This window comes from Salmo salar, chromosome ssa17, assembly GCF_905237065.1.
Source record: "Salmo salar chromosome ssa17, Ssal_v3.1, whole genome shotgun sequence".
NCBI lineage: Eukaryota > Metazoa > Chordata > Actinopteri > Salmoniformes > Salmonidae > Salmo > Salmo salar.
This window is the reverse complement of record NC_059458.1, coordinates 47,992,361-48,017,321: the sequence shown is the minus strand read 5'-3', so window position 1 is coordinate 48,017,321 and position 24,961 is coordinate 47,992,361. Positions and strand designations below refer to the sequence as shown.

General features: G+C 42.5%; 1 protein-coding gene across 6 annotated transcripts in view; it reads right to left on the bottom strand.

The window, feature by feature from the left end:
- Window positions 1-1,879: 1,879 nt before the first annotated feature.
- Window positions 1,880-24,961, bottom strand: part of LOC106575950 (ubiquitin carboxyl-terminal hydrolase 15) — a 45,165-nt gene continuing 22,083 nt past the window's right edge. For 5 of the 6 annotated variants that reach the window (XM_014152712.2, XM_014152714.2, XM_014152713.2 and 2 more), the window contains 15 exons: window positions 18,030-18,171; window positions 17,323-17,496; window positions 16,447-16,605; window positions 15,280-15,504; window positions 14,711-14,794; window positions 12,969-13,063; window positions 10,738-10,926; window positions 9,481-9,596; window positions 8,891-9,196; window positions 8,605-8,675; window positions 5,973-6,088; window positions 5,600-5,749; window positions 5,026-5,129; window positions 4,726-4,814; window positions 1,880-4,611 (listed from right to left, as the gene is read on the bottom strand). In XM_014152712.2, coding sequence (XP_014008187.1) covers window positions 4,387-4,611; window positions 4,726-4,814; window positions 5,026-5,129; window positions 5,600-5,749; window positions 5,973-6,088; window positions 8,605-8,675; window positions 8,891-9,196; window positions 9,481-9,596; window positions 10,738-10,926; window positions 12,969-13,063; window positions 14,711-14,794; window positions 15,280-15,504; window positions 16,447-16,605; window positions 17,323-17,496; window positions 18,030-18,171 — 2,245 coding nt within the window. In that variant the 3' untranslated portion in view covers window positions 1,880-4,386. Of the gene's footprint in view, window positions 4,612-4,725; window positions 4,815-5,025; window positions 5,130-5,599; window positions 5,750-5,972; window positions 6,089-8,604; window positions 8,676-8,890; window positions 9,197-9,480; window positions 9,597-10,737; window positions 10,927-12,968; window positions 13,064-14,710; window positions 14,795-15,279; window positions 15,505-16,446; window positions 16,606-17,322; window positions 17,497-18,029; window positions 18,172-22,517; window positions 23,220-24,961 lie in introns of those variants that run through there. The other variant, XM_014152717.2, reaches the window with a different exon arrangement.

Below are 24,961 nucleotides of genomic sequence, written 5' to 3'. Positions count from 1 at the left end.
ATTATTCCTCCACCAAACTTTACAATTGGCACTTTGCATTTGGGGCAGGTTGCATTCTCAGGGCATCCCCCAAACCCAGATTCGTCTGTCGGACTGCCAGTTGGTCCATAGTCCAAAGGCAGAGAGCTTTACACTACTCCAGCCAACGCTTGGCATTGCGCATGGTGATCTTAGGTTTGTGTGCTGACATTGCTTCCAGAGGCAGTTTGGAACTCGGTAATGAGTGTTGCAACCGAGGACAGACGATTTTTACACGCTGAAACAGCCGAGTACAGAGATTTGAAGGGATGTCCACATACATTTGTATATATAGTGTACCTATCTATAGGTTAACACTTCTGTCATTAATATGCCAAAAAATGACACAGGCCTAATTGAATGGTCATTAAGTTACAACTGCACAAATACAGTTACTCAGAATGCCGAAAAAGTAATTTGGATCGGTCTGATCCAAACATGTTTTTGCTCTACAAAAATAATAATCCAGGTTTCTTGATGTGCATATCACCAGCGCCGGCAAGGTAGTCGTTTGCGCAGTTATCTCCACAGCAGGCCATGTCACAACCCGACCAACAGCACAAACTACTACCTCAGCCGGAGCACAGCAGAAAGGAACGAACCAGCGGTGTCATCCATGTGTCTGCCTCCTGTCCAAACGGTTCAGAATGACCATATGAAGTAACTGTTCCATGATGGCGCGGTCATATACAGTATCTGTGTCGTTAAGCACTTCCCATGCGTAAAATGCAATTGAAACCCCACCCAAGTCCCCGACCGACCCAGTCTCCTGATTTCCCTGCCCTTCCCCTAAAATGACTTGATCCAATGTCCAGCCATGTCTCGGCCAAGTTCTCGTTGTAGACCTAGGCTACACAGCGTTTGACTGTGTATTAAAGGCAATAGTTTTCTTTATTTTTTTTTATCCAAAGAGGTAGATTTCATTATCAATGATTGATATGATAGGCTACTTAACATCCACGTGCCGTTATCAACCGCATCAACCTTCCTGGGGACCCGAATGAAAGATGCGACATTTTACAGACCATAGGAATGAATACCACTATAGCCTAATACTTGACAACAAAGCTTTATCACAATCCAATAATTACGAACAGTTAAATGGCATAGACACAACCTTAAAATTGTGATTGGTTGATCCAGCCCAGCAATGCAATATTGTCTTGTGCGCACACCGTATTGTCGGCGCAAGTAGCAGACAACCATCTCCCCATATCCTTTGTCAAGAAAAAAATAAAGGTAGAACAATTATCTGTGCAGTCGAGCTTTTAAGAAAAATACACGCGCAGCTCAGTCTTGCACAGCCACGCGCACGTTGCCGCATACTCTGTCAGTATGTTCCAGCTCCTTCCCGCGATCCGTGTGGAAAATAAAGGAGTAGTATGCCATCAACTGTGGATAAAATTCGCGGGAAACGTCAGATTGGGCGTAAAGAACAGCGCCATTCGTATTGGGTTGTAGGAAAGGGAGTATTTCAATTAATGCGCAAAATGTTGGCCATTGCGATTTTGGGTGAAATTCTAAAATGCACCAGACCAATTCTGAAGAAGTTTCTAATAGATAAGCAAGTCAGTCAGACAAAATGGTCATCCATGTTTGTGCTGAGCTTCAACACCTCAGACAAAATATGTTTTAGTATAGTATGAATAGACCATAATATCCAGTCATGGTCCAGCTTCAACCACAAGAGGGCCTCTATTTCCAATTTCTCTGTTAAGCCAGGAATGCTCCTGTGTTATACATTTACCTCCAGAGGGCACGAATACCCAAACCGAGTCATTATCAATCAAGTTAAATATATAGCCTACACAACCTTATAAGGTTGGTATTTCAGAATAGTTTACAGAAAAAAAAAGATCTCTAGGCTTTACACAACTTTATTGAAGTCTGTGTGTAAATACACATGCACATTTCAAATGTAAACCCAAGTGAACTCAAGCGCAGCCAAACCTGGAAACCCCCATGTCATGCAAAGGATGCCTGAATATATTCACCTTTACAAAAAAAGACAGAACAATAGAACATCCTTTCAAAAAGACCCAATCCCCCAGAAGAGAAAAGCACAGGTAAGAATTATCTTTGTGTCCCAAATGGCACCCTATTCCCTATATAGGGCACTACTTTTGGCCAGAGCTCTATGCAGTATAGGGTGCCATTTCAGACAAAACCCTGAACTTGTGGTGTATAAAACCAAATCCCCATTACATCTTCGGTCTTGCCAAGGTCTTTAAATATATTTGTTCTTATTTTTAAATGCTTACATATAAATAAATAAATGTTATCAAATGTGCACTCACAGAGTGAACTCTTATGTACAGTACTATATATCCTATATGTAATCGCCACATCTCACCCACTCAGGCTGATCAGTAATCCACCCATCCCTCCCACTCTCTACAGAGAAAGACCCTACTCCACACACCAACCAAAATGAAGCATTATTTTCCCTTGGAAGACAGGACACATACAGCAGTACCCAGGTATTTCTATCAAAGGTAATGAACCCCCTACTGTTTCCCCCCTCACATTTAACCAAAGCAAGAAAAGAAGAGGCAAAAAAACAACCTGGCCTTACAAGTGGATCACTTCAAGTCAGTCATTCAGCATACATTTCTGGCTCTCGTGTTTGACTTATTATTTTAATTGGTTGATTTCCGGTAGCAGCGGTCGCTATTCATGGATATTTCTGTTGGGGACAGCAAAGATAGGGTGTGAGGGTGTGTACATAAGTGTTCCTGTGAGTGTAGGAATGAGTTTCAGCTCGTATCTGTGTCCTGTTTAAGTGTAGGTGCGTGTGCGTTTTAGCTCGTGTATGCTTGTGTTTCAGGGCCATGCAAAGACAACGTGACATAATAATGTGCTAAAGGCTACAATCTGAGATTAAGAGTTAAGGCTGAGGTGATCCAACCAAGAGACAGAAATCTAATGTATCACCAATATTCATAATCTCAAAAAAAGCCTCTAGAAGGAGCAGGTAGTGGAGGAGAGGCTCAATAAGCCGTGTAAAGCTAGAAATCTAATGTATCACCAGGCAACATAAAGCCTAAGAGAGGTGGGTCCGTTCCAGAAAAGCCCCTACTAAGCAAACACGTCTCCTAATCACTTATGAAGATCAAAGAATTGGATGTGACCAATAATATGGTAGTAGCTCCATCTTGTCATGTGACAGGTAAGGTGAATTTTTTGCCCCATTTCAGATCTACAAAAGTGTCTAGGGGTTTAAGGGTTGTTTCTGGACCTTGACCTTGGCTTCATGCCGCTAGGAGGATACTTACTGTAGTGACCAGCAGAAGAAAAAAATAAGAACTTAATCATAAGGCTCATATTGTGTACATTAGTTATGTGTCTAAAAAGCAAGTTCACCACATGACTAGTTTGGCTGTTTTACATTATGAAATGTATTTTGCTCTTCTTCCTCCTCCTCACATACACAAAGCAGAGTAGGAGGACTGATCTAGGATCAGGTCCCCCCGTCCATATAACCTTATTCATTATGATCCTAAAGGCAAAAATGATCCTAGATCAGCACTCCTACTCTACACAGAGCAGTCACTATGTGTGGATGCGTGTTCTGTTGACCACAGTGTTTTAAGGCAGCATTCAAAGCGTTTTAACTGAGAAGACCTTGGCTCAGAGTAATTTGTAAAACAATTGCAGTACGTGGCACTAACACACAATTCATTATATAAAAAAAAAATGGGAGTGGAGGTGATTGTGCAACAAAATAAAAGTGTAAGGACGAATCCCCAAAAAGGCTTCAGCGCATCATGAAAACTTAATAATAATAATTCAGTGTTCATTCAAAAAATATATTTACAAGGCCTAGCTTAAAAATAATGGTAAAATGGTATGCCAATGCATTGCTCTCTCAGAAATATAAAAACATAAAATTAAAGCAGGTGGGTGGGAGAGAGGGAGTATCGGTTCCAAGCGCCAAAGCAGTGACACCACTGCACTGTGACATTCTGTGTTTGATACTATGATGAACTGAACTCTGGCCTTCCTAACGCTTCTAATGGAGCCATTCGATTTCAGTATGATGTCATTGTTCAAAATCAGAACAGAGCTTGACATCTTTTTCCTCCAGAGTGGATGATTCATGTAGAATGGACATGGAGAATCACTGCGACCCGAATAAGACCGGTTGGTCGGACCACAGACAACTATAGGCCCTGATTTCTTTAGTAATGTTGCTTCGTTGTTCCAGCACTGGCAAACTTCTCAGTGGTTAGTGTCCCCTGGTAGCCCACTCATTGTAGGCCTGGATGGTGTCAGAGGTTAGCCTCAGGCCTGGCACACTGCTCTGTGTCTGTCGATATGGCTTAGGATGGATATTATTGTGTCTCGCTCTGTCTCCGTTTCTCCAGCTCATTTGGTTTTCATGGTGACATTGTCGTTGACATCCTCTTCGTCGCTCTGAACTGAAGCAGAGGCCCCCTGGGATGATGCGACGCTCTTCCTCTCCTCCTTCCCTGCTCTGTTCTCCTCCTCCACCTCCTCTCTCTCCTCCTCTTCCTCTCGGTCCAGATTGAAGTAGCCTGTTCCCTTCACTGTGTCCTGGCGCTGGTAGAACAGCACATACGCTGCTTTGGACTGAACACACACACACACACACACACACACACACACACACACATATAAGTGCACATTCAATTCACACTGGGCAGCTGTGTATCTGACAAGATTTTAGAAGACTATGGAACTCACAACTATCTGATCTTCGTTGGCTGGAGAGACACTGCTGTCGTCAAAGTTGTACCACTTGTTATCATCCTTGTTCTTCGCATAAGCAGTATCTAAGTGTCCCAAAGATAAGATGAGAAGATGAGCATTTGTCTGCTAAAAGCAAGCATGGAATTAAGACTGTTGAATCAACTCAGATAAGACTGTGGCTAGCAATGTCTGGATTAATAATTTTTAATACACATTACGTTCAAATAAAGTTGTCTGCACTTCTAGTGTTGATGACTAAATTGTCAAATAAAAATACTTAAAAATCAGACTTACAGTGTCCTCCTCCCATGCCTCCGTAGTGGTTGGAGACCGCAATGAGATCGTAGCAACAGGGACCAGCATTAGGGTCGATCAGGAACTCTGACATTTCCATGTCACTGGAGAAAGAATCACACAAAGAACCATTCATGAGGGGGAGAATTCAAGAGACATTTAACATTTGTATAAGTGATTTACAACTTAAAGGGATACTTCAGGATTTTGGCAATGAGGCCCTTTAACTAGTTCCCCAGAGTCAGATGAACTTGTGGATACCATTTTTATGTCTGTGTCCTGTATAAGGGAAGTTAGAGGTAGTTTTGTGAACCAATGCTAACTAGCGTCAGCACAATGACGAAGTGGATGGGCATACAGGTTAGCAACTTCCTTCAAATTGCTCGCAGAGACATAAAAACTGTATCTACAAGTTCATCAGACGCTGGGGAAGTAGACCAAAATCCAGAAGTATCCCTTTAAGCCATAGGGAAACAGCTGAATGTTTTTAATTTACACAATCATACTTGTTCATAAACTTTGACAATATAGCTTACTTTGACAGAAAAGTATGTCCGTCTGGTCTAAACCGTACCTGAGTGGGAAATCGACTAGTGAATCCAGCTTGTCCCTCATATATCTGCTGTAGGAGAAGCGTTTCAGATGGACCACCAGGACTGGAGGCAGAGACCACAGGTCCAGCTTCTTAGTGGCCTGCTGGTGCTCCTTGCAGTTTGGACAATACCTGGCATAGATTAATTATATTTTATGTGGCAATTTAAAAAAGCATATACTTTCTTAGTAGCTGAGACAGCCAGGATAAATTACGCATCAGCCCAAATTACGGAAAATTTTAGTTCTGGGTTAATGGAGATTAATATCATGTTAATTTTTATTTTGAGTGAACTATTGTTTTAAATGTTCAATATTTTCTTTATTAGCCTTGACAATATGAAGTTAAGTCTCACCATGGGTCCTCAGCTCCGAGCTTCTCTTTGGTGGTGAACAGCTCGATGCAGTCTTTCAGTTTGAAGAAGGCTTTCTTCTGAGGTTTATAATCCATGCTCTCATGCTTCTCAAAGTCCTGTTCACAGACAGTGAGATTTGTTATTACTTATTTAGTACAGTACTATTACCATCCAAGGCTTAAAGAGAGACATTCATTCTACAACAGTGTTTCCCAAGCCTCTCCTCAAATACCTCCAGCCATTCTAACTATTTGATCTACAAATTAGCACACAAGGGTTGGGAAACACTATTTCAGTTTGAATGCATAAGGACAGACAGTCTGACATTAATTGATATACTGTACACTTCTCTGTATTTATTTAGACAGCGACGCAAACATTTGTAAATTTGGCTCTATACTCCAGCATTTTTGATTTTAGATCAAATGTTTCATATCAGGCGACAGAAATCAATGTCACATGTCATAATGATGAGTGAGAAAGTTAGAGGAACAAAAATCATACCCCCCCCAAAAAATGCTAACCTCTCACCATTACCAATAACAGGGGTGGTTATAATTTTTGGGGGATAATGATCTTTGTGGCTCTAACTTTCTCACTTATCATTATTCATGTTATCCATAATCATGGTACCATTCACATTCATGGCTTAAAAAAAAATCCCCGCAGGCTGTCATTGTAAATAAGAATTTGCTCTTAACTGACTTGCCTAGTTAAATAAAGGTTAAATTAAAAAAATATATTAAAAAAAAGTAGAAGTGTTCAGAAACATTTATTCTTATTTACAATAAAAGTGACTCCAAAATGACAATACATTATTCACCATTCAGCTCCTACTGGGCAAAACATAATCCAAAACACAACCAAAACAAACTGCAAATGCATCCAACAAGTTTGTAGAGTCACAAGCTTGATGTAGTCTAGGAATATGGGACCAAATACTAAACTTTTGACCACTTTAATACACTATAAGTTAATTAGTCCAAATACTTATGAAAAAAAAAAGTATTCCAATGGGGTGACTAGATACATAGTGACTTCATTTCTAAATGGTAAAACATATGTACGAATATACACTCAAATAAAAAGGTGACATTCTGTACTGTCACCCCTTATCCTGTTGGGGATAGGGGGCAGTATTTGCACGGCCGGATAAAAAACGTACCCGATTTAATCTGGTTACTACTCCTGGCCAGTAACTAGAATATGCATATAATTGTTTGATTTGGATAGAAAACACCCTAAAGTTTCTAAAACTGTTTGAATGGTGTCTGAGTATAACAGAACTCATTTGGCAGGTCAAAACCTGAGAAGATTCCAAACAGGAAGCGCTCTCTCTGACTATTTCTTGGCCTTCTTGATCATCTCTATCCAAAACAGGGGATCTCTGGCATAACGTGACATTTTCTAACGCTCCCATAGGCTCTCAGAAGGCGCCAGAGCGTTGAATGATTACTTTGCAGGCCATGGCTGAAAAACAGTAGCGCATTTGGATAGTGGTCGATCTGAGAACAATGAGACTGGGGCGTCTTAGAACAAAAACAGGGTTTCCGGGTCGGAATATTATCGCTTTTTTTACAAGAAAAATCGCATAAAAATTGATTTTAAACAGCGTTTGACATGCTTCGAAGTACGGTAATGGAATATTTGTACATTTTTTGTCACGAAACGCGCCGGGCGCGTCACCCTTCTTTACCCTTCGGATAGTGTCTTGAACGCACGAACAAAATGCTGCTATTTGGATATAACTATGGATTATTTGGAACCAAACCAACATGTGTTATTGAAGTAGAAGTCCTGGGAGTGCATTCTGACAAAGAACAGCAAAGGTAATCCAATTTTTCTTATAGTAAATCTGAGTTTGGTGAGGGCCAAACTTGCTGGGTGTCAAAATAGCTAGCCTGTGATGGCCGGGCTATCTACTCAGAATATTGCAAAATGTGCTTTCACCAAAAAGCTATTTTAAAATCGGACATAGCGATTGCATAAAGGAGTTCTGTATCTATAATTCTTAAAATAATTATGTTTTTTGTGAACGTTTATCGTGAGTAATTTAGTAAATTCACCGGAAGTGTTCGGTGGGAATGCTAGTCACATGCTAATGTAAAAAGCTGTTTTTTGATATAAATATGAACTTGATTGAACAAAACATGCATGAATTGTATAACAATGTCCTAGGAGTGTCATCTGATGAAGATCATCAAAGGTTAGTGCTGCATTTAGCTGTGGTTTTCGTTTTTGTGACATTATATGCTAGCTTGAAAAATGGGTGTATGATTATTTCTGGCTGGGTACTCTGCTGACAATCTAATGTTTTGCTTTCGTTGTAAAGCCTTTTTGAAATCGGACAGTGTGGTTAGATTAACGAGAGTCTTGTCTTTAAAATGGTGTAAAATAGTCATATGTTTGAGAAATTGAAGTAATAGCATTTCTAAGGTATTTGAATATCGCGCCACGGGATTCCACTGGCTGTTGCGCAAGCGTCCCACCTAGCCCATAGAGGTTAAATGAAACATTTCATCTCAAATTAAAAATGCTGGCGTATAGGGCCATATTTTCACTGTCCAAATAAATACAGAGGGTAGTGTAAGTAAAATGATTTCTAGTGTTAGAGGAGAGTAGAAAGCCTTACCTCTGTGATACCCTCATCAAAGTGTTTTTTCTTGACCTCTGGTTCCCAGTCCAAAGAGAGATAGGACTGGTCTGTTACAGAGAGAGAACAATATACCCTTAAATACTCATTGTAAAGGTGAGAATATAACAGAACGAGAAAGGTGGATTGTGCATTAAGAACTAGTAGAGGCACTGCTTAGTGCTTACAATACGTATAATGTTGTTATTAGAATGTTACCATGTTTTTATCTTTATTGGAGGGTTTCAACTTCATCTGCGTACCATATGTAAAATGGCCATCTTACCACTGAGTCTGAGGTGTCCCTCGTCGAACCGGATCTGCCGTGGTTCCTCCTTGATTAAGCTGAAGTCAGTCTTGCCCATGTTGTTAAACTGGAATGTAAACAATCTCTTCTCCCCCATCGTCATAGATGTTTGGTTCTGGTGACCTTTGGTCCCCGAGTTCTCTCCCCCTGGACCAACCCCATTCTCCAGCTCGTTGTCCCCACCACCCACAGAGTCCTCTGATTGGCTGTTGTCATTCTCAGAGGGCAGCTCCTGGTCCTGACTGGATTCGTCGTCTCCATCCTGCTCATCAGTCTCCATCTCGCCTGGAATGGAGTGGATCAGCCGATCAGATTTTGGAATAGCTTTATCGACAGGGGTTACATTTTTTATTTAACCTTTATTTAATGCTGAGACCACAATCTCCTTCGCAGGCGAGCCCTGCATGAACACATCAATAAAACAATTACACTATACATATCTATTTACACATCAATTACAAAATACATCAAAGGGAAACACAATCATATGAAACAAACACATTCTTCAGGAAAAAGTCCCAGGTGAGTGCATGTGTAAGTGTGTCTGTTTGAGCGTGTGTGTTACGTACTGGGAGAGCCCTCCTCCAGGACCCCATTGGTAGCATTGCCATTGACAATATGTTGTTTAGAAGAGGGGGTTGTCTCCTCAGTGTCCTCCTCCTCAACGACAGAACGCACAAACCGACTGCACCATACAACACAAAAACACACAATACTAATATAATCAGTTCCCATTCAAAACATATAGACATAGTCCAACAACATAATTTATATGCTCCCCCCGAAGAAAGAAACATCCACCCTCAGTGCTGTTATTACTCAGTTCATCAGTGCTCCCGGAGTAGAAAACATTTAATGAGAAAACATAAAATCGGGACATTGTGTCAAAGCCTTGTTTACACTAGAAACTAAAAAGGTTCCTTAGAAACAATGAAAAGAGCAATCAAATGTATTCATATAGCCCTTTTTACATCAACATCTGTCACAATTAGGCTAAGTAATTAACAAGAGCGCAGAGCACAAGGTCAGTTAAGGGCAGTTTCTGAGATGGTTACCTACCCACCAGAGGCGTAGAAGTAGCATGTTGTAAAGCTTGCTGTAGCGCATGCATGTGATTTTAGGATTAAATTGTATTTTTTTCCTCAATCTACACAATATACCCCATAATGACAAAGAAAAAATTAATTATCACATTTACATAAGTATTCAGACGCTTTATTCAATACTTTGTTGCACCTTTGGCAGTGATTACAGCCTCAAGTCTTCTTGGGAATGACGCTACAAGCTTGACACACCTGTATTTGGGGAGTTTCTCCCATTCTTCTCTGCAGAGCCTCTCAAGCTCTGTCAGGTTGGATGGGGAGCATCAGGATCGAGGGAAAGATGATGAAAAGAGCAAAGTACAAAGAGATCCTTGATGAAAGCCTGCTCCAGAGCGCTCAGTACCTCAGACTGGGGCGAAGGATCAACTTCCAACAGGACAATGACTCTAAGCACACAGCCAAGACAACGCAGTAGTGGTTTTGGGACAAATCTCTGAATGTCCTTGAGTGGCCCAGCCAGAGACCGGACTTGAACCTGATCGAACATCTCTGGAGAGACCTGAAAATAGCTCTGCAGCAACGCTCCCTGTCCAAACTGACAAGAGTTTGAGAGGATTGGTAGAGAAGAATCGGAGAAACTCCCCAAATACAGGTGTGCCAAGCTTGTACCGTCATACCCAAGAAGACTCGAGGCTGTAATCGCTGCTAAAGGTGTTTCAACAAAGTACTGAGTAAAGGTCTGAATACTGTTGTAGAGCATGTGTGTGTGCGCGTGTGACCCACCAGAGGTGTAGCAGCAGCATGTTGTAGAGCTTGTCCTCGCTGAGTGTTCTGGGGACAGTGATGAGGAAGGGCTGGCCAAACAGAGGAGTGGAGGTGTGGTTGTACCCTGACTGCTTGTACTTTTCTCTAAGGTGGACTGGGATCACCACATGGTCTGTGTCCTCCAGCCGGTTCACTGCCACCTCAAAGCTGTACAACAAGGAGAGTGTTATTTTTCCCCCCATTAATTTAACCTTTATTCACCATGGCAAGTCAGTTAGCCTGTTGGGGGTAGGGGGCAGTATTTGCACGGCCGGATAAAAAACGTACCCGATTTAATCTGGTTATTACTACTGCCCAGAAACTAGAATATGCATATAATTATTGGCTTTGGATAGAAAACACCCTAAAGTTTCTAAAACTGTTTGAATGGTGTCTGTGACTATAACAGAACTCATATGGCAGGCAAAAACCTGAGAAGATTCCTTACAGGAAGTGACCTGTCTGACAAGTTCTTGTTCTTCTTGGCTCTGTTTATTGAAGACTGAGGATCTTTGCTGTAACGTGACACTTCCTACGGCTCCCATAGGCTCTCAGAAGGCGGGTAAAAGCTGAATAATGTAATTCCAGCCACTGGCTGAAAAACATTAGCGCTTTTGGTAAGTGCTCTATCAGAGGACAATGGGACGGAGGCCGTGCACGAGTTGACCCCATGTTTTTATTTTCTCTCTCTTTGAACGTAAACACGCTTTCCCGGTCGGAATATTATCGATTTTTTACGAGAAAAATGGCATAAAAATTGATTTTAAACAGCGGTTGACATGCTTCGAAGTACGGTAATGGAATATTTAGAATTTTTTTGTCACGAAATGCGTCGTGCGCGTCATCCTTTACCATTCGGATAGAGTCTTGAACGCACAAACAAAACAGAGGATATTTGAACATAACTATGGATTATTTTGAACCAAACCAACATTTGTTATTTAAGTAGAAGTCCTGGGAGTGCATTCTGACGAAGAACAGCAAAGGTAATAACATTTTTCTTATAGTAAATCTGACTTTGGTCAGGGCTAAACTTGGTGGGTGTCTAAATAGCTAGCCCTGTGATGCCGGGCTATCTACTTAGAATATTGCAAAATGTGCTTTCACCGAAAAGCTATTTTAAAATCGGACATAGCGAGTGCATAGAGGAGTTCTGTATCTATAATTCTTAAAATAATTGTTATGTTTTTTGTGAACGTTTATCGTGAGTAATTTAGTAAATTCACCGTCACATGCTAATGTAAAAAGCTGGTTTTTGATATAAATATGAACTTGATTGAACAAAACATGCATGTATTGTATAACATAATGTCCTAGGGTTGTCATCTGATGATCATCAAAGGTTAGTGCTGCATTTAGCTGTGGTGTGGGTTTATGTGACATTATATGCTAGCTTGAAAAATGGGTGTCTGATTATTTCTGGCTGGGTACTCTGCTGACATAATCTAATGTTTTGCTTTCGTTGTAAAGCCTTTTTGAAATCGGACAGTGTGGTTAGATTAACGAGAGTCTTGTCTTTAAAATGGTGTAAAATAGTCATATGTTTGAGAAATTGAAGTAATAGCATTTGTAAGGTATTTGAATAACGCGCCACGGGATTCAACTGGCTGTTGAGTAGGTGGGACGATTTCGTCCCGCCAACCCTAGAGAGGTTAAGAACCACCCTCTGCGGGCTTGGAAACAAGCAGATGCATCCAGTTCTCAGGGGAAATGGAAAGAGCCTGTGACGTAACTACCGCTTTTGGATGTTAACAAGGCGACACTCCATCTTAGTTCCTCCTCCATATTTACATATTTATTGGTTGAACAGTGCACAAGAGAACCTGTGCAGATTTTTCTCTTTCTCGTCTGGACAAGAAGGAAAGAAACCCCGCTCAGATGCATGCTACGTTAAGTTAGTTACTAAGAACAAATGCACTGCCACCTCAAAACTACAGAACTATAGGGTAGGGTGAATGTGTTGCAGATGTTCGCATATTTGGTAAGTTAAGGGTCGTATTCATTCGGGCATACCGTAGCAAAACGTTTTGCAAGGGAAAACAGTGTTTCCTATTGTACAGGTTCAGGTAGTCCCTTCCGGTTTCAGTCCATGCCCTTCTGTTTGGTACCTAATGAATATGACTCAGGTTTCTCAGGTCTAACACTGGAGGGAGAGTAGACACTGCTTCATCCAACTGCCTTCATCAGAAAAGTCTGTATCTGACACTCACACATAGATGTCGTCCCTCTCCATGATGCTACTGAGGTTCTCATTGGTGGCAAAGATACGATGGAACCGATGGTTGTAGATATCTGTTACAATCATCTGAATTTGGAAAGAAAATAAAAACATCTTAAGTACACATAGTGCATTCGGAAAGTATTCAGACCCCTTGACTTTTTCCACATTTTGTTGCGTTACAGCCTTATTCTAAAATTGATTAAATTGCTTTTTTTGCTCATCAATCTACACACAATACCCAATAATGACAAAGCAAAAACAGGTTTAGAATTTTTGCAAATGTATAAATAAAAAATTGAAATATTACATTTACATAAGTTTTCAGACCCTTTACTCAGTACTTTGTTGAAGCACCTTTGGCAGCGATTACAGCCTTGAGTGTTCTTGGGTATGATGCTACATGCTTGGCACACCTGTTTTTGGGGAGTTTCTCCCATTCTTCTCTGCAGATCCTCTCAAGCTCTGTCAGGTTGGATGGGGAGCGTCGCTGCACAGCTATTTTCAGGTCTCTCCAGAGATGTTTGATCGGGTTCAAGTCGGGGCTCTGGCTGGGCCACTCAAGGACATTCAGAGACTTGTCCCAAAGCCACTCCTGTGTTGTCTTGGCTGTGTGCTTAGGTTGTTGTCCTGTTGGAAGGTGAACCTTCGCCCCAGTCTGAGGTCCTGAGCCCTCTGGAGCAGGTTCTCGTCAAGGATCTCTCTATACATTGCTCCATTCATCTTAGCCTCGTTCCTGACTAGTCTCCCAGTCCCTGCAGCTGAAAAACATCCCCAAAGCATGATGCTGCCACCACCATGCTTCACCGTAGGGATGGTGCCAGGATTCCTCCAGACGTGACGCTTGGCATACAGGCCAAAGAGTTCAATCTTGGTTTTGTCAGATTGAAGAAAATTGTTTCTCATGGTCCGAAAGTCCTTTAGGTGCCTTTTGGCATACTCCAAGCAGGTTGTCATGTACCTTTTACTGAGGATTGGCTCCCATCTGTCCACTCTACCATAAAGGCCTGATTGGTGGCTAGCTGCAGAGATGGTTGTCCTTCTGGAAGGTTCTCCCATCTCCACAGAGGAACTCTGCCAGAGTGACCATCAGGTTTTTGGTCACTTTCCTGACCAAGGCCCTTCTCCCCCGATTGCTCAGTTTGGTACCATCCCCCAGATCTGTGCCGACACAATCCTGTCTCGGAGTTCTACGGACAATTCCTTCGACCTCGTGGCTTGGTTTTTGCTCTGACATGCACTGTCAACTGTGGGACCTTATATAGACAGGTGTGTGCCTTTCCAATCATGTCCAATCAATTGAATTTACCACAGGTGGACTCCAATCAAGTAGTAGAAACATCTTAAGGATGATAAACAGAATCAGTTCAATTTCGAGACTCATAGTAAAGGGTCTGAATTCTTATGTAAATAAGGTATCTGTTTTTTATTTGTTATAAATCTGCTGAAATTTCCCAAAAACTGTTTTCACTGTCATTATGGGGTATTGTGTGTAGATTGATGAGGAAAAAAATAATTTGATCAATTTTAGAATAAGGCTGTAATGTAACAAAATCTGGAAAAAGTGAAAGGGTCTGAATACTTTCCGAATGCACTGTACACCATTCCAGAGCGTACATTTTAATTTAGCCACTATTTAACCAGGTATAAAACCCCTTGAGGCTAAAAAACAATTTTTTTGAGGGAGAACTGATTTAGTTAAGAGCAGGACAGACGTGTGTGTGTGTGTCTTACCTTCTCAGCAGGGACACCAGATAGAGTGGAGAGCGAAGTACAGAGGTCTGATATGTAGCCCACCTTGGGCACAGTCAGTTTATACTGAAACACAGAGAAAGACAAACGGCCATTAAGCCGGGGTCCTAAGATTAACTCATAACTTAATCCACAGGAGCAGAATTTACCCAAACCCAATGAAGAATGAATAGCTGCAGATTCATTAAATATACACCAAGCCTTCAAAAGGTATTGAGAAAAAGGACCTCCCTCCAGATTCCATCTGGCCCTATTCAGAGCATACTCAAATCCACTTCAGAGGATATCCATTAAAAAGCAGAGAATATTGTGGGTGACCACAATATGTGAAGGATGACTAATTTCTTGGTAGGCGGTAACAGCTCAGTACCTGTGTGGGTTTGGCCAGGGGGTCCAGACTGACCTTAGTCATATTCACTAGGTACAAAACAGAAGCAAACAGGCCAAAACGGGGAGGTGCTATCCAATAAGAAACATTTGTTTTTGTTTTCAGTTGTAAAAGCTTTTGCTACAGTGTGCACTAATGAATACAACCCAGATACTGTAGTTACCTGTGTGGGTTTGGCCAGGGGGTCCAGCCTGACCAGGTAGACCTCCAGAGTGCGCTCCTTTTTCATGGGCAGCGGCAGCGTCAGGTAGCAGAAGGGGTCAAAGGTGACGGAGACCTTGGAGCAGACGGGGCACACCAGGGTGGACTTAAACAGGCCGTGGAAGATGTCCACGATGATGGAGTCGTTCCTCTTGATGTGGTTCTCCCACGCCTCCTCGGCCACCACCTACAGACACACAGAGGGGAGGGAAGATAGTGAGGAACCATTTTTGACAAAGTGTGAGATAGCAACAATGGAGTGTCTGGAGGAGGTATAGTACTGATACCGTTTATTCCCACTACTGGTTTTGCTTTTCTCCTCAGCCACTACATACAGTTACACAGAGGGTAAGGGAAATACTCAAACTATTTAGATACGCAGTGAAGGGACACATGGAGTGGGTGGTGGTACAACTATTCCCAAACCTCCTAGGAAAACACATATAGTAGTCACACAGAGGGGAGGGATATGGCTGAGAAACCATTTTGACATAAACCAAGAGAACACTATGGAGTGGGACACTGTTTTTATTCATTGTTTATACTCTAGAAACATGCCTACAGTCTTACAGAAGGGAAGAAAAGCAATTCCATCAGAAACATAGCCGAGACAGACTATAAACTATAATAATGAAGGTTACAGCCATGTCTCAAGGCTATGAGACACCATTTCAACAGACTAAAATGACACAGTGGAGTGACTGGAGGTATGAACACTGTTTCCACTGCGACTGGTTCTCCTTCAGAAACACATTGGCTACAGAGTCGATAATAAGGTTATAGAGTTTGCGCAAGATCTGGCATATTTCCTGCCATTCAATTGGTCATTTCAATTAATGATGTACCCATTGATTCTTGAATATAAATGCCTCATTGGGCTGAAACACCAAACTCAAGATTGTGGCTTTAAAGAAAGATTTCCATTTAAACAATCAACGCACAACAACAACTGAATGAGTGTTGAGTGCCAGAGAGAGCGAGACTACCTGGGACCACAGAGAACAATTTGCCCAGCTGTGTACTGTAGCTATGGTGCAATATATTTGTTGTGCATGGTCCCTGACAAATAGTAAAGCGAATGAAACTAAACTAACAAAATAAAGAGTGCAGCAAGCTAGCAGTAACAGACCTTGTCAGGCCTGCCCTCAGCATCTTTGAGCAGGATGTAGGGTTTCTTCCTGATACGGTTCAGGTCCTCGTGTAGACCATCCAACAGGAAGGCCAGCAGCTCGTGAGAGTCCTGCTGCTGGTAGCCTGAGAACTGGGGGGCGAAGCGACCCACCTGGGTCTGGAGGGAGGGGAGAACATAAACACACACAACAGGTTCAGCAACAGATCTATAGGAAATTCCAAATTGACACCTCACCCCTAGGGAACTTGTGTAGATTGAATTGGTGGAAGCAAGCAAAATAGCACAGATTCCACCAACCTGTAGCCTGTCAGTTAGCAAAGTAGGAATATTGCCATATTTCTTATGTGGGATGCTTCTGATCTACTCTAGAGCAGTGGTGTAATCGAGTGTAAACGCACGTAAACACCGTTTACGCACCTTTTCAATTTTGCGTGAATGTTTACCCACCTATTGCGCGAAACCAGATTGAGGAAAACCAGATTGAAAGTATAGGGAGCGTTACTTTATTCACCACGAATGGAAATCAGTGTTTACCCAACCATTCTTTCTACCACTACATCACTGCTCAGGAGACTCGGTTGTTGTGGCTTGTGGGTCTAAGGGTCAATTTGGGATTGGGCACATCATAGCTGCATTTCAATCCAGAATCAAGGCAGAAGTGAGGGAACAACTTTCAGACCATGTGAATTTCAGAAGTTGGTATGGTACAGTACAGGGTTGGAGTCAATTCCATTTAAATTCAGAATGTAAACCAAATTCCAATTACACATTTTCCCAATTAAAAAGCATTGAAGATAATTGGAATTTCAGTGTACCTTCTGAAATGCCTGGAACGGAAATGGACTTGACACCAACCCTGGTACCGTAAATTACCTTGAAAGGCCGTGGTGTGACGTAGCTGTACTTCCCAGACCACGACTGCTTTGTGATCTCAGCGTAGGCTTTGGCGATCTCCCCTTTCATTCCCAGAGGGTTGTCCTCGTTCAACTCATCGTTGTACTTGTCTTTCAGGAAATACTCGGTGAGAGGAGGTACATTACTTAAACACTGCAGAAAAATATATAAAAACGATTCAAGTTGGGAAAAGAAGCAGTAAAATATGCAAGTGACAGGGAATAATGAGAAAATCTAACAGTCCCAGGAATCACCTAAACCAACAGTATAAGGTCAATCAATACACGCAGCTGTTCCTGCCATGATACAATTAAAACCAATGCATACACACCAGAGTTCAGAGTTAACAGTTTAATGTATATTTTTATTTAACTGTTATTTAACCAGTCAAGTCAGTAAAAAACACATTCTTATTTACAATGTTGGCCTACCAAAAGGTAAAATACCTCCTGCAGGGGCAGGGGCTGCAATAAAAGAAAAAAAAGAAAAAGAGGGACCAAATACAGATCACGACAAGAGACACACCACAACACTACATAAAGAGAGACCTAAGACCACAACATAGCATGGCAGCAACACATGACAACACACCATGGTAGCAACACCACATGACAACACAACATGATAGCAGCACAAAACATGGTACAAACATTATTGGCGCAAGTTGAGGGGTTAGGGTATGGTACCTGCAGTGCAGAGTTCATGAAGCAGGTGTTTCCCAGGTTGGAAAGACCACACAGGCCAGCCCGCTCACTCTGTCTGCCCTCGGAGCACTCATAGCTGTTATAAGGGTGGTAGGACGGAAGGCTGTAGCTGGAGTTTTTCACACTGAAGAGGATACATAACATCAGTCAGGAATAAATAGAGAACATGGACTTAGCCTATTGCATATGGCTGGATAAAATTACTGGATGTTACCAAACAAATGCAGGCATAAAGTACTCAGACTAGTGGTGTAATAATGTGTTTGTATGACATACTGTTTAATTTATCTTTGTTAAGTAATTGCCTTAATAATCTTGTTTGGACCCCAGGAAGAGTAATGGGGATCCTTAATAAATACAAAGGCTAGTGCCCACACACAAACCTTAAACATTTCTACTCAACCCCCCCAAACACACTATTTCTTCCCATAAGGTCTTTCAAACTTCTCATTCAGTGTGGGGAGAAAAGGTACACAGTAAGAAAACACAATTGTACAATAAAAACAAAAAGCCGAAACCATCAGAAAAAAATGAAAACACCTACAGTATATAGCACAGCTCCCAATAGGGTCGGGTGATATTACGATAGCATTGTCCATCGACAATTATTGACAGCCAACAGATGGTGAGGACTTTGTGATGTGATAGGTGAAAATAAAAACAATAACAAAAATAAAACATGCAACATTAATTATGCCGTAATCTATGGATTTCACATGACTGGGCAGGGCTGCAGCCATGGGTGGGCATAGGCCCACCCACTTGGCAGTCAAGCCCACCAACTGGGGAGCCAGGCCCAGCCAATCAGAATGAGTTCTTCCCCACAAAAAAGGTCTTTACAGACAAATGTTCCCAAGAAATCCCCCACCCCTCAGACGATCCTGCAGGTGAAGAAGCTGGATGTATAGGTCATGGGCTGGCGTCGTTTCAGATGGTCTGCTGTTGTGAGGCCGGTTGGATGTTATGCCAAATTCTCTAAAACGACGGAGGTGGCTTATGGTATAGAAATGAACACTCAATTCTCTGGCAACAGTTCTGGTGGACATTCCTGCAGTTAGCATGCCAAACGCACACGCCCTCAAAACTTTAGACATGTGGCATTGTGTTGTGAGACAAAACGGCACATTTTAAAGTGGCCTTTTAATGTCCCCAGCACAAGGTGCACCTGTGTAATGATCATGCAGTTTAATCATCTTCTTGATATGCCACACCTGTCAGGTGGATGGATCATCTTGGCAAAGGAGAAATGCTCAATAAACAGGGATGTAGACTTAATTTGTGCACAAAATTCTAAGAAATACGATTTATGTAAGTATGAAAGATTTCAGGGACATATTTTTTCAGCTCACGAAACATGGGACAAACACTTTACATGTTGCGTTTACATTTTTGTTCAGTGTGTGAGATACTTTTAGTCTTGGTGGTGTGTGTGGGGACACCTGATTGTCAAAAATCTAATTCCAAAATCTCAGGCATTAATCTGGAGTTGGTCCCCCCTTTGCTGCTATAACAGCCTCCACTCTTCTGGGAAGGCTTTCCACTAGATGTTGAAACATTGGAAGCAAGTCCCCGCAGCATTCAGCCCACAGACCATTAGTGAGGTTGGGCAGTGATGTCTGGCGATTAGGCATGGCTCAAAGTAGGCGCTCCAATTAATCCCAAAGGGGTTCGGTGGGATTGAGGACAGGGCTCTGTGCAGACCAGTCAAGTTCTTCCACACCAATCTCAACAAACCATTCCTGTATGGACCTCGCTTTGTGCATGGGGCATTGTCATGCTGAAACAGAAAAGGGCCTCCCCCAAACTGTTGCCACAAAGTTGGAAGCACATAATCATCTAGTACGTCATTGTATGCTGTAGCAATAAGTTTCCCCTTAATTGGAACTAAGGGACCTAGCTTGATCCATGAAAAACAGCCCCAGACAATTATTCCTCCACCTAACTTTACAGTTGGCACTATGTATTGGGGCAGGTAGTGTTCTCCTGGCATCCGCCAAACCCAGATGCGTCCGTCGGACTGACAGATAGTTTAGCGCGAGATTCATCACACCAGAGAACGCGTTTCCACTGGTCCAGAGTGCAACGGCAGAAAGCTTTACACCACTCCAGCCAACGCTTGGCATTGCGCATGGTGATCTTAGGCTTGTGTGCACGGCTGCTCGGCTATGGAAATCCATTTCATGAAGCTCCCGACGAACAGTTCTTGTGCTGACATTGCTTCCAGAGGCAGTTTAGAACTCGGTAGTGAGGGTTGCAGCCGAGGATAGACGATTTTTACGCTCTTCAGCACTCGGTGGTCCCGTTCTGAGCAGCTGAGACGCTTTAGCTCCTAGACGTTTCCACTTCACAATGTCATAATTGTAAGTTACGGCCTACACCGGCCAAACCCGGACGACGCTGGGCCAATTGTGAGCCGCCCTACGGAACTCCCAATCACGGCCGGTTGTGACAGCCTGGATCTTTCCCGATTGCTCAGTTTGGCCGGGCAGCCAGCATTCTGGTGGTTCCAAACCTTTTCCATTTAAGAATGGAAGTCACTGTTCTTTGGTACCCTTCCCCATATCTATAACTCGACACAATCCTGTCTTGGAGCTCTGCGGACAATTCCTTCTACCTCATGGCTTGGTTTTTGCCCTGACATGCACTGTCAACAGTGCATTATATAGACAGGTGTGTGCCTTTCTAAATCATGTCCAATCAATTGAATTTACCACGGTTGGACTCCAATCAAGTTGTAAAAACATCTCAAAGATGATCAATGGAAACAGGATGCACCTGAGCTCAATTAAGTCTCTTAGCAAAGAGTGAGTACTTATTTAGATAAGGTATCTGTTTATTTTTAATACATTTGCCAACATTTCTAAAAACCTGTTTTCGCTTTGTCATTATGGGGTATTGTGTGAAGATTGAAGCGATTTCAAAAAATGTTTAAATACATTTTAGAATAACAAAAAGTGGTGAAAATCAAGGGCTCCGATTACTTTCTGAATTAACTGTATGTATGTATTGGAAGTAGGAGTCTAAGTATTGTTGTCCATCAGTTTACTCCAATTAGGGGAGGTGTGGAAGGGTTAGGGAAACGAAAGGAAAATATATTGAAATAAAATATGGGAGATTGGAAAACAATTTCATTGATAGAACTCAGTCTGCAATATTAAAGCTGATCAACAATCATCTGCATCTAAATAATTACTTATATATTTTTTTTATTTATATCCAGTAGACTGTAAAAAAATGATTTATGCAAGTCAAGGAAGTCAGATTTGATCCCATATACCTTGTCATTGAGATAATTATGAAACCATTGGCAAGCATCAGTACCCAACCCTATCGAGGACAGCTTATTCAACAGACATGGCAGCACAATTCTTTAAGGCATTTTCAATATCATTTACAACAAGCATGGTAGCCGTAGTGGTGCTGTGTTAGGTTCTGAATCCGTATTGATTAACATTAAGTACACCATTTACAGATAGAAAATAATGTAACTGTGTGGTCCAATGATTCTAGTATTTTCGCAAGACGGGAGCCTGGAAATGGGTTGATAATTATCGAGATCACTACTATCCCCACCCTTATGGAGTGGTAGCACCAAAGCTGCTTTCCACACTTTCGGAACATTTCCCGATACTAAAGTTACATTTAAAAAAAAAAGTGTGCGTTACTGTGCCAGCAATGAGAGGCGCTGCACACTGAAGCAAAGACGGGTCCAAATTGTCAGCCTCTAATGACGTCTTGGTGTCAATAGCTAATAATGCAGCAATAACGTCTGTTTCTGTGAGTTGCCAAAAAGAAAAACCGAGACTACCATTTCCCAAGTCATGTGAGGTTGACTGATTATCCATCGAGGCAACTGGAGGCTGTATGTGGGAAGAACTGTCAACTGACTGGCCAAAACCAGAATGATGACCATTTCTTTAAATAGGAAACCAGAAGAGATAAAAATGCTGATTAAAACCATCATAAATCTTAGCAGTTTCCTACATTACTGAATTAACTGTTTTCCAGAATATAGCGTGTTCACTAACAGTCTCCCATAGCGCTTAGGAAGTAGTTTGATTTGGCCTGTAACCTAGCTCACTACAGTAAGACAGCTCGTTCATCAGACAGTCACTGCTCCCCAAAGATTTGCCATTGCCTGAACTTAGCCTCTGCCAGGCTTTCAACGCGTTTCGTCAAAATCCATAGTTTCATTCGATTTCGTGCCACAGCCCAACTTTTGTTTTAGCGGATGTTTTAAAATGCTTTTTTATTTTACTTTTTGGCGGTGTGGCTAATGGGGGCGATAGATTCATATATCAATGTTTTATGGGTACATAATCACGATAGGACAAACCCTAGCGCCCAATAATTACTCTAAACCTGAGGACACAGTCAGCCCATCTTAAAGACAACACACTTTGCATATAGCCTCAAACCTAAAGCCTTGAGGTACAGCAAAAGGCCTTGCAACAGCAATAACAGTCAGACCTCTGGGAGTGGGGTGACTCTGCGTCCCATTGATCAAGGGGTGGTGTAGCAGCACCACCAGTAATACCACCACCGGCCCCAGCAGTAGAAGTGTTGGCATTAGCAGCTTGCTCACAGCTCAGCACTCTCTCCACCACCACTCTGCTCCTGTCTAAATCTGTCGAGGCGTTCGTCCTCAGCTCTGTCCTCAGCTCTGTCCTCAGCTCTGTCCTCAGCTCTGTCCTCAGCTCTGTCCTCAGGCACCACCAGCAGCACAGGAGCATCTCATCTCAAACGCTTTAACCATCCGACACCGGCCTCACAAAATCCATCTCCATAACTCGGCCCTACTCCGGGGCTTAGTTTGATCCAGCCCTAATCCGATCCCCAAGTCCAGTTGTAGCTCAGCTCACTCCTTGCCCAGGCCTTGGTCCCAGAGCTCAATCCCAGTTCAGTTCAGACACGCAGCAGAGAGGCACAGTAAAGCGAGGCCCGTCCCGAGCACAACACAGTCAAACACAGCTAACGAAAAGACCCCTCCCTCCTCCTCCGTCAGTGTTCAAGTTTTGCAGTGCCTCTTCTCGCTCGCTCTCCGAGCCCAGCTATGTGACAGTGTCAACCCCTGTCCTGCCCTCTAGCATGCCCCTGCCCTGACGTGTGCTCTGCCTTGCTGCTACCACAGGATAGCCTATTTATAGCAGCAGCTAGCTAAGCTACGACGATGGTCAAGAATCCGCTTCAGGAAGTAGAGGTACACAGATGGAGAGAGAGAGCGAGGGGAGGGGGGGGGGGGGGCGAGAGAGTGGTAAAGGGAGAGGGGAGACAAGAGCAAAGGAGAGACAAGCTAGAGGTGGAGTACAGAGTGGTACAGGAGAAAGAGAGATGTAGGGTGAAAGAGGAAGGGGTACAGGAGAGAGACGGATGGGTATAGGAAAGAAAGGGGATGTTCCTATCAAGATAGAGGGATGAGAGAGCTCAAGAAAAAGGAGGGTAAATAGCAGAGGGGCGGTGACAGACGGGGCCTGACAGCAGAGAATTCCTGCTGAGGCTGAAGAATACATTGTGGCCAAATAGACAGGTACTTTCTCTAGTAGCTAGCTACTTTAATATGCAATTAGGTATTCATATAACTGGGTCTCCTTAAGAATCTACTTTAGCCTGAGTAGAGAGCATAGCTGGAGGTGGATGTGAGGAGAATAATTAAGTAGGCATCTGTCGCAACCAGGCGAGAGAGAGAGAGAGAGGGTGGAGGTGGAGAGTGCAGATGAAATGTATTCTGAAGGTCACACAGGGACTGCAGAATATGCAGCACAATAAGCTCAGAGAGAGAGGAAGAAGAGAGAATGCATAGAAAATGCGAATGAGAGGACTGTCACTGTACACTGGGAGTCTAGGGACAGTGGCTCAGAACAAATGCATCTTGCCCCACCCTATCCACAATCATACAGTCAAACAAAGATGCATCCTTAATCCTTGTTTGAAACATCCAAGATTAAAATAGCACCCTATCCATTATTCAATCCCAGAGCGGACCAAGCTGGCGCTGTACAGTGAGGAGTGGGTTGACAGGAAGGGGATCTGCAGGGAGATCCTATTCCTACATCTCCACCATGGAGTCCACAGAAACAAGAACACAATATGGAAATAAATCTACCATTAGTGTGCAATGGTGAAAACAGTGACGTGCTCGAACCGTAAGTGTGCTACATACATACATACCTCAGTAGTGTGCCCGTATTTCTCAGATGCCGGGTAAAATAAAATCGCACGTAGCCTATATCCACACACAAGCCTTCAGTGAGAATATCCTACAGTGTTGAGTGACACTGATATTACACCCATTCCAGCATGCAATGGTTCACAACTAGTGGAAAATAAAACATTTCTCTACTATTAGGCTATTGTTCAACTACTGGACAGTGACAACACAATCCACACCCACAGCAGTGTCCAACTAAGATCTCAGAGTTCCTGGGTTGCATGAGGTTCACACTAACTATTGATTCTCACTAGAAGCACCCACACAAAATTACTCTTCTTAAATCTTATTAGTTAAGACTGAAATGTCAATTAATCCATAATTCCGTCAGTAGATAATGATTTAATCTGAGATGACATTCAAATAGTTTAATATGCAGAAGCTCTTTAGTCCCATGATAGAATACACTGCTGTGAAAACATAGATAAAAACCATAAACCATGCAGGCAACTGCAAATCCCCGCATAACCACCTCAAGCCTTAACCCAGAGCCATAGATGTACGGAGTCCACAAACTATCCTCCATATTGGCACCAAACATTCCACTAAATCAATAACATTCTACTTTGCACTCTTTGCCTAGATAGAACCTTTGGAGCCAAGATCGCTGATGTTCAAAACTCGACATCTTCAGAGTTTGCTGAATTCCGTTGTGTCTCTCTATGGCTCTATGTGCCCCAGCCCAGTCAGTCAATTAGACAACCCT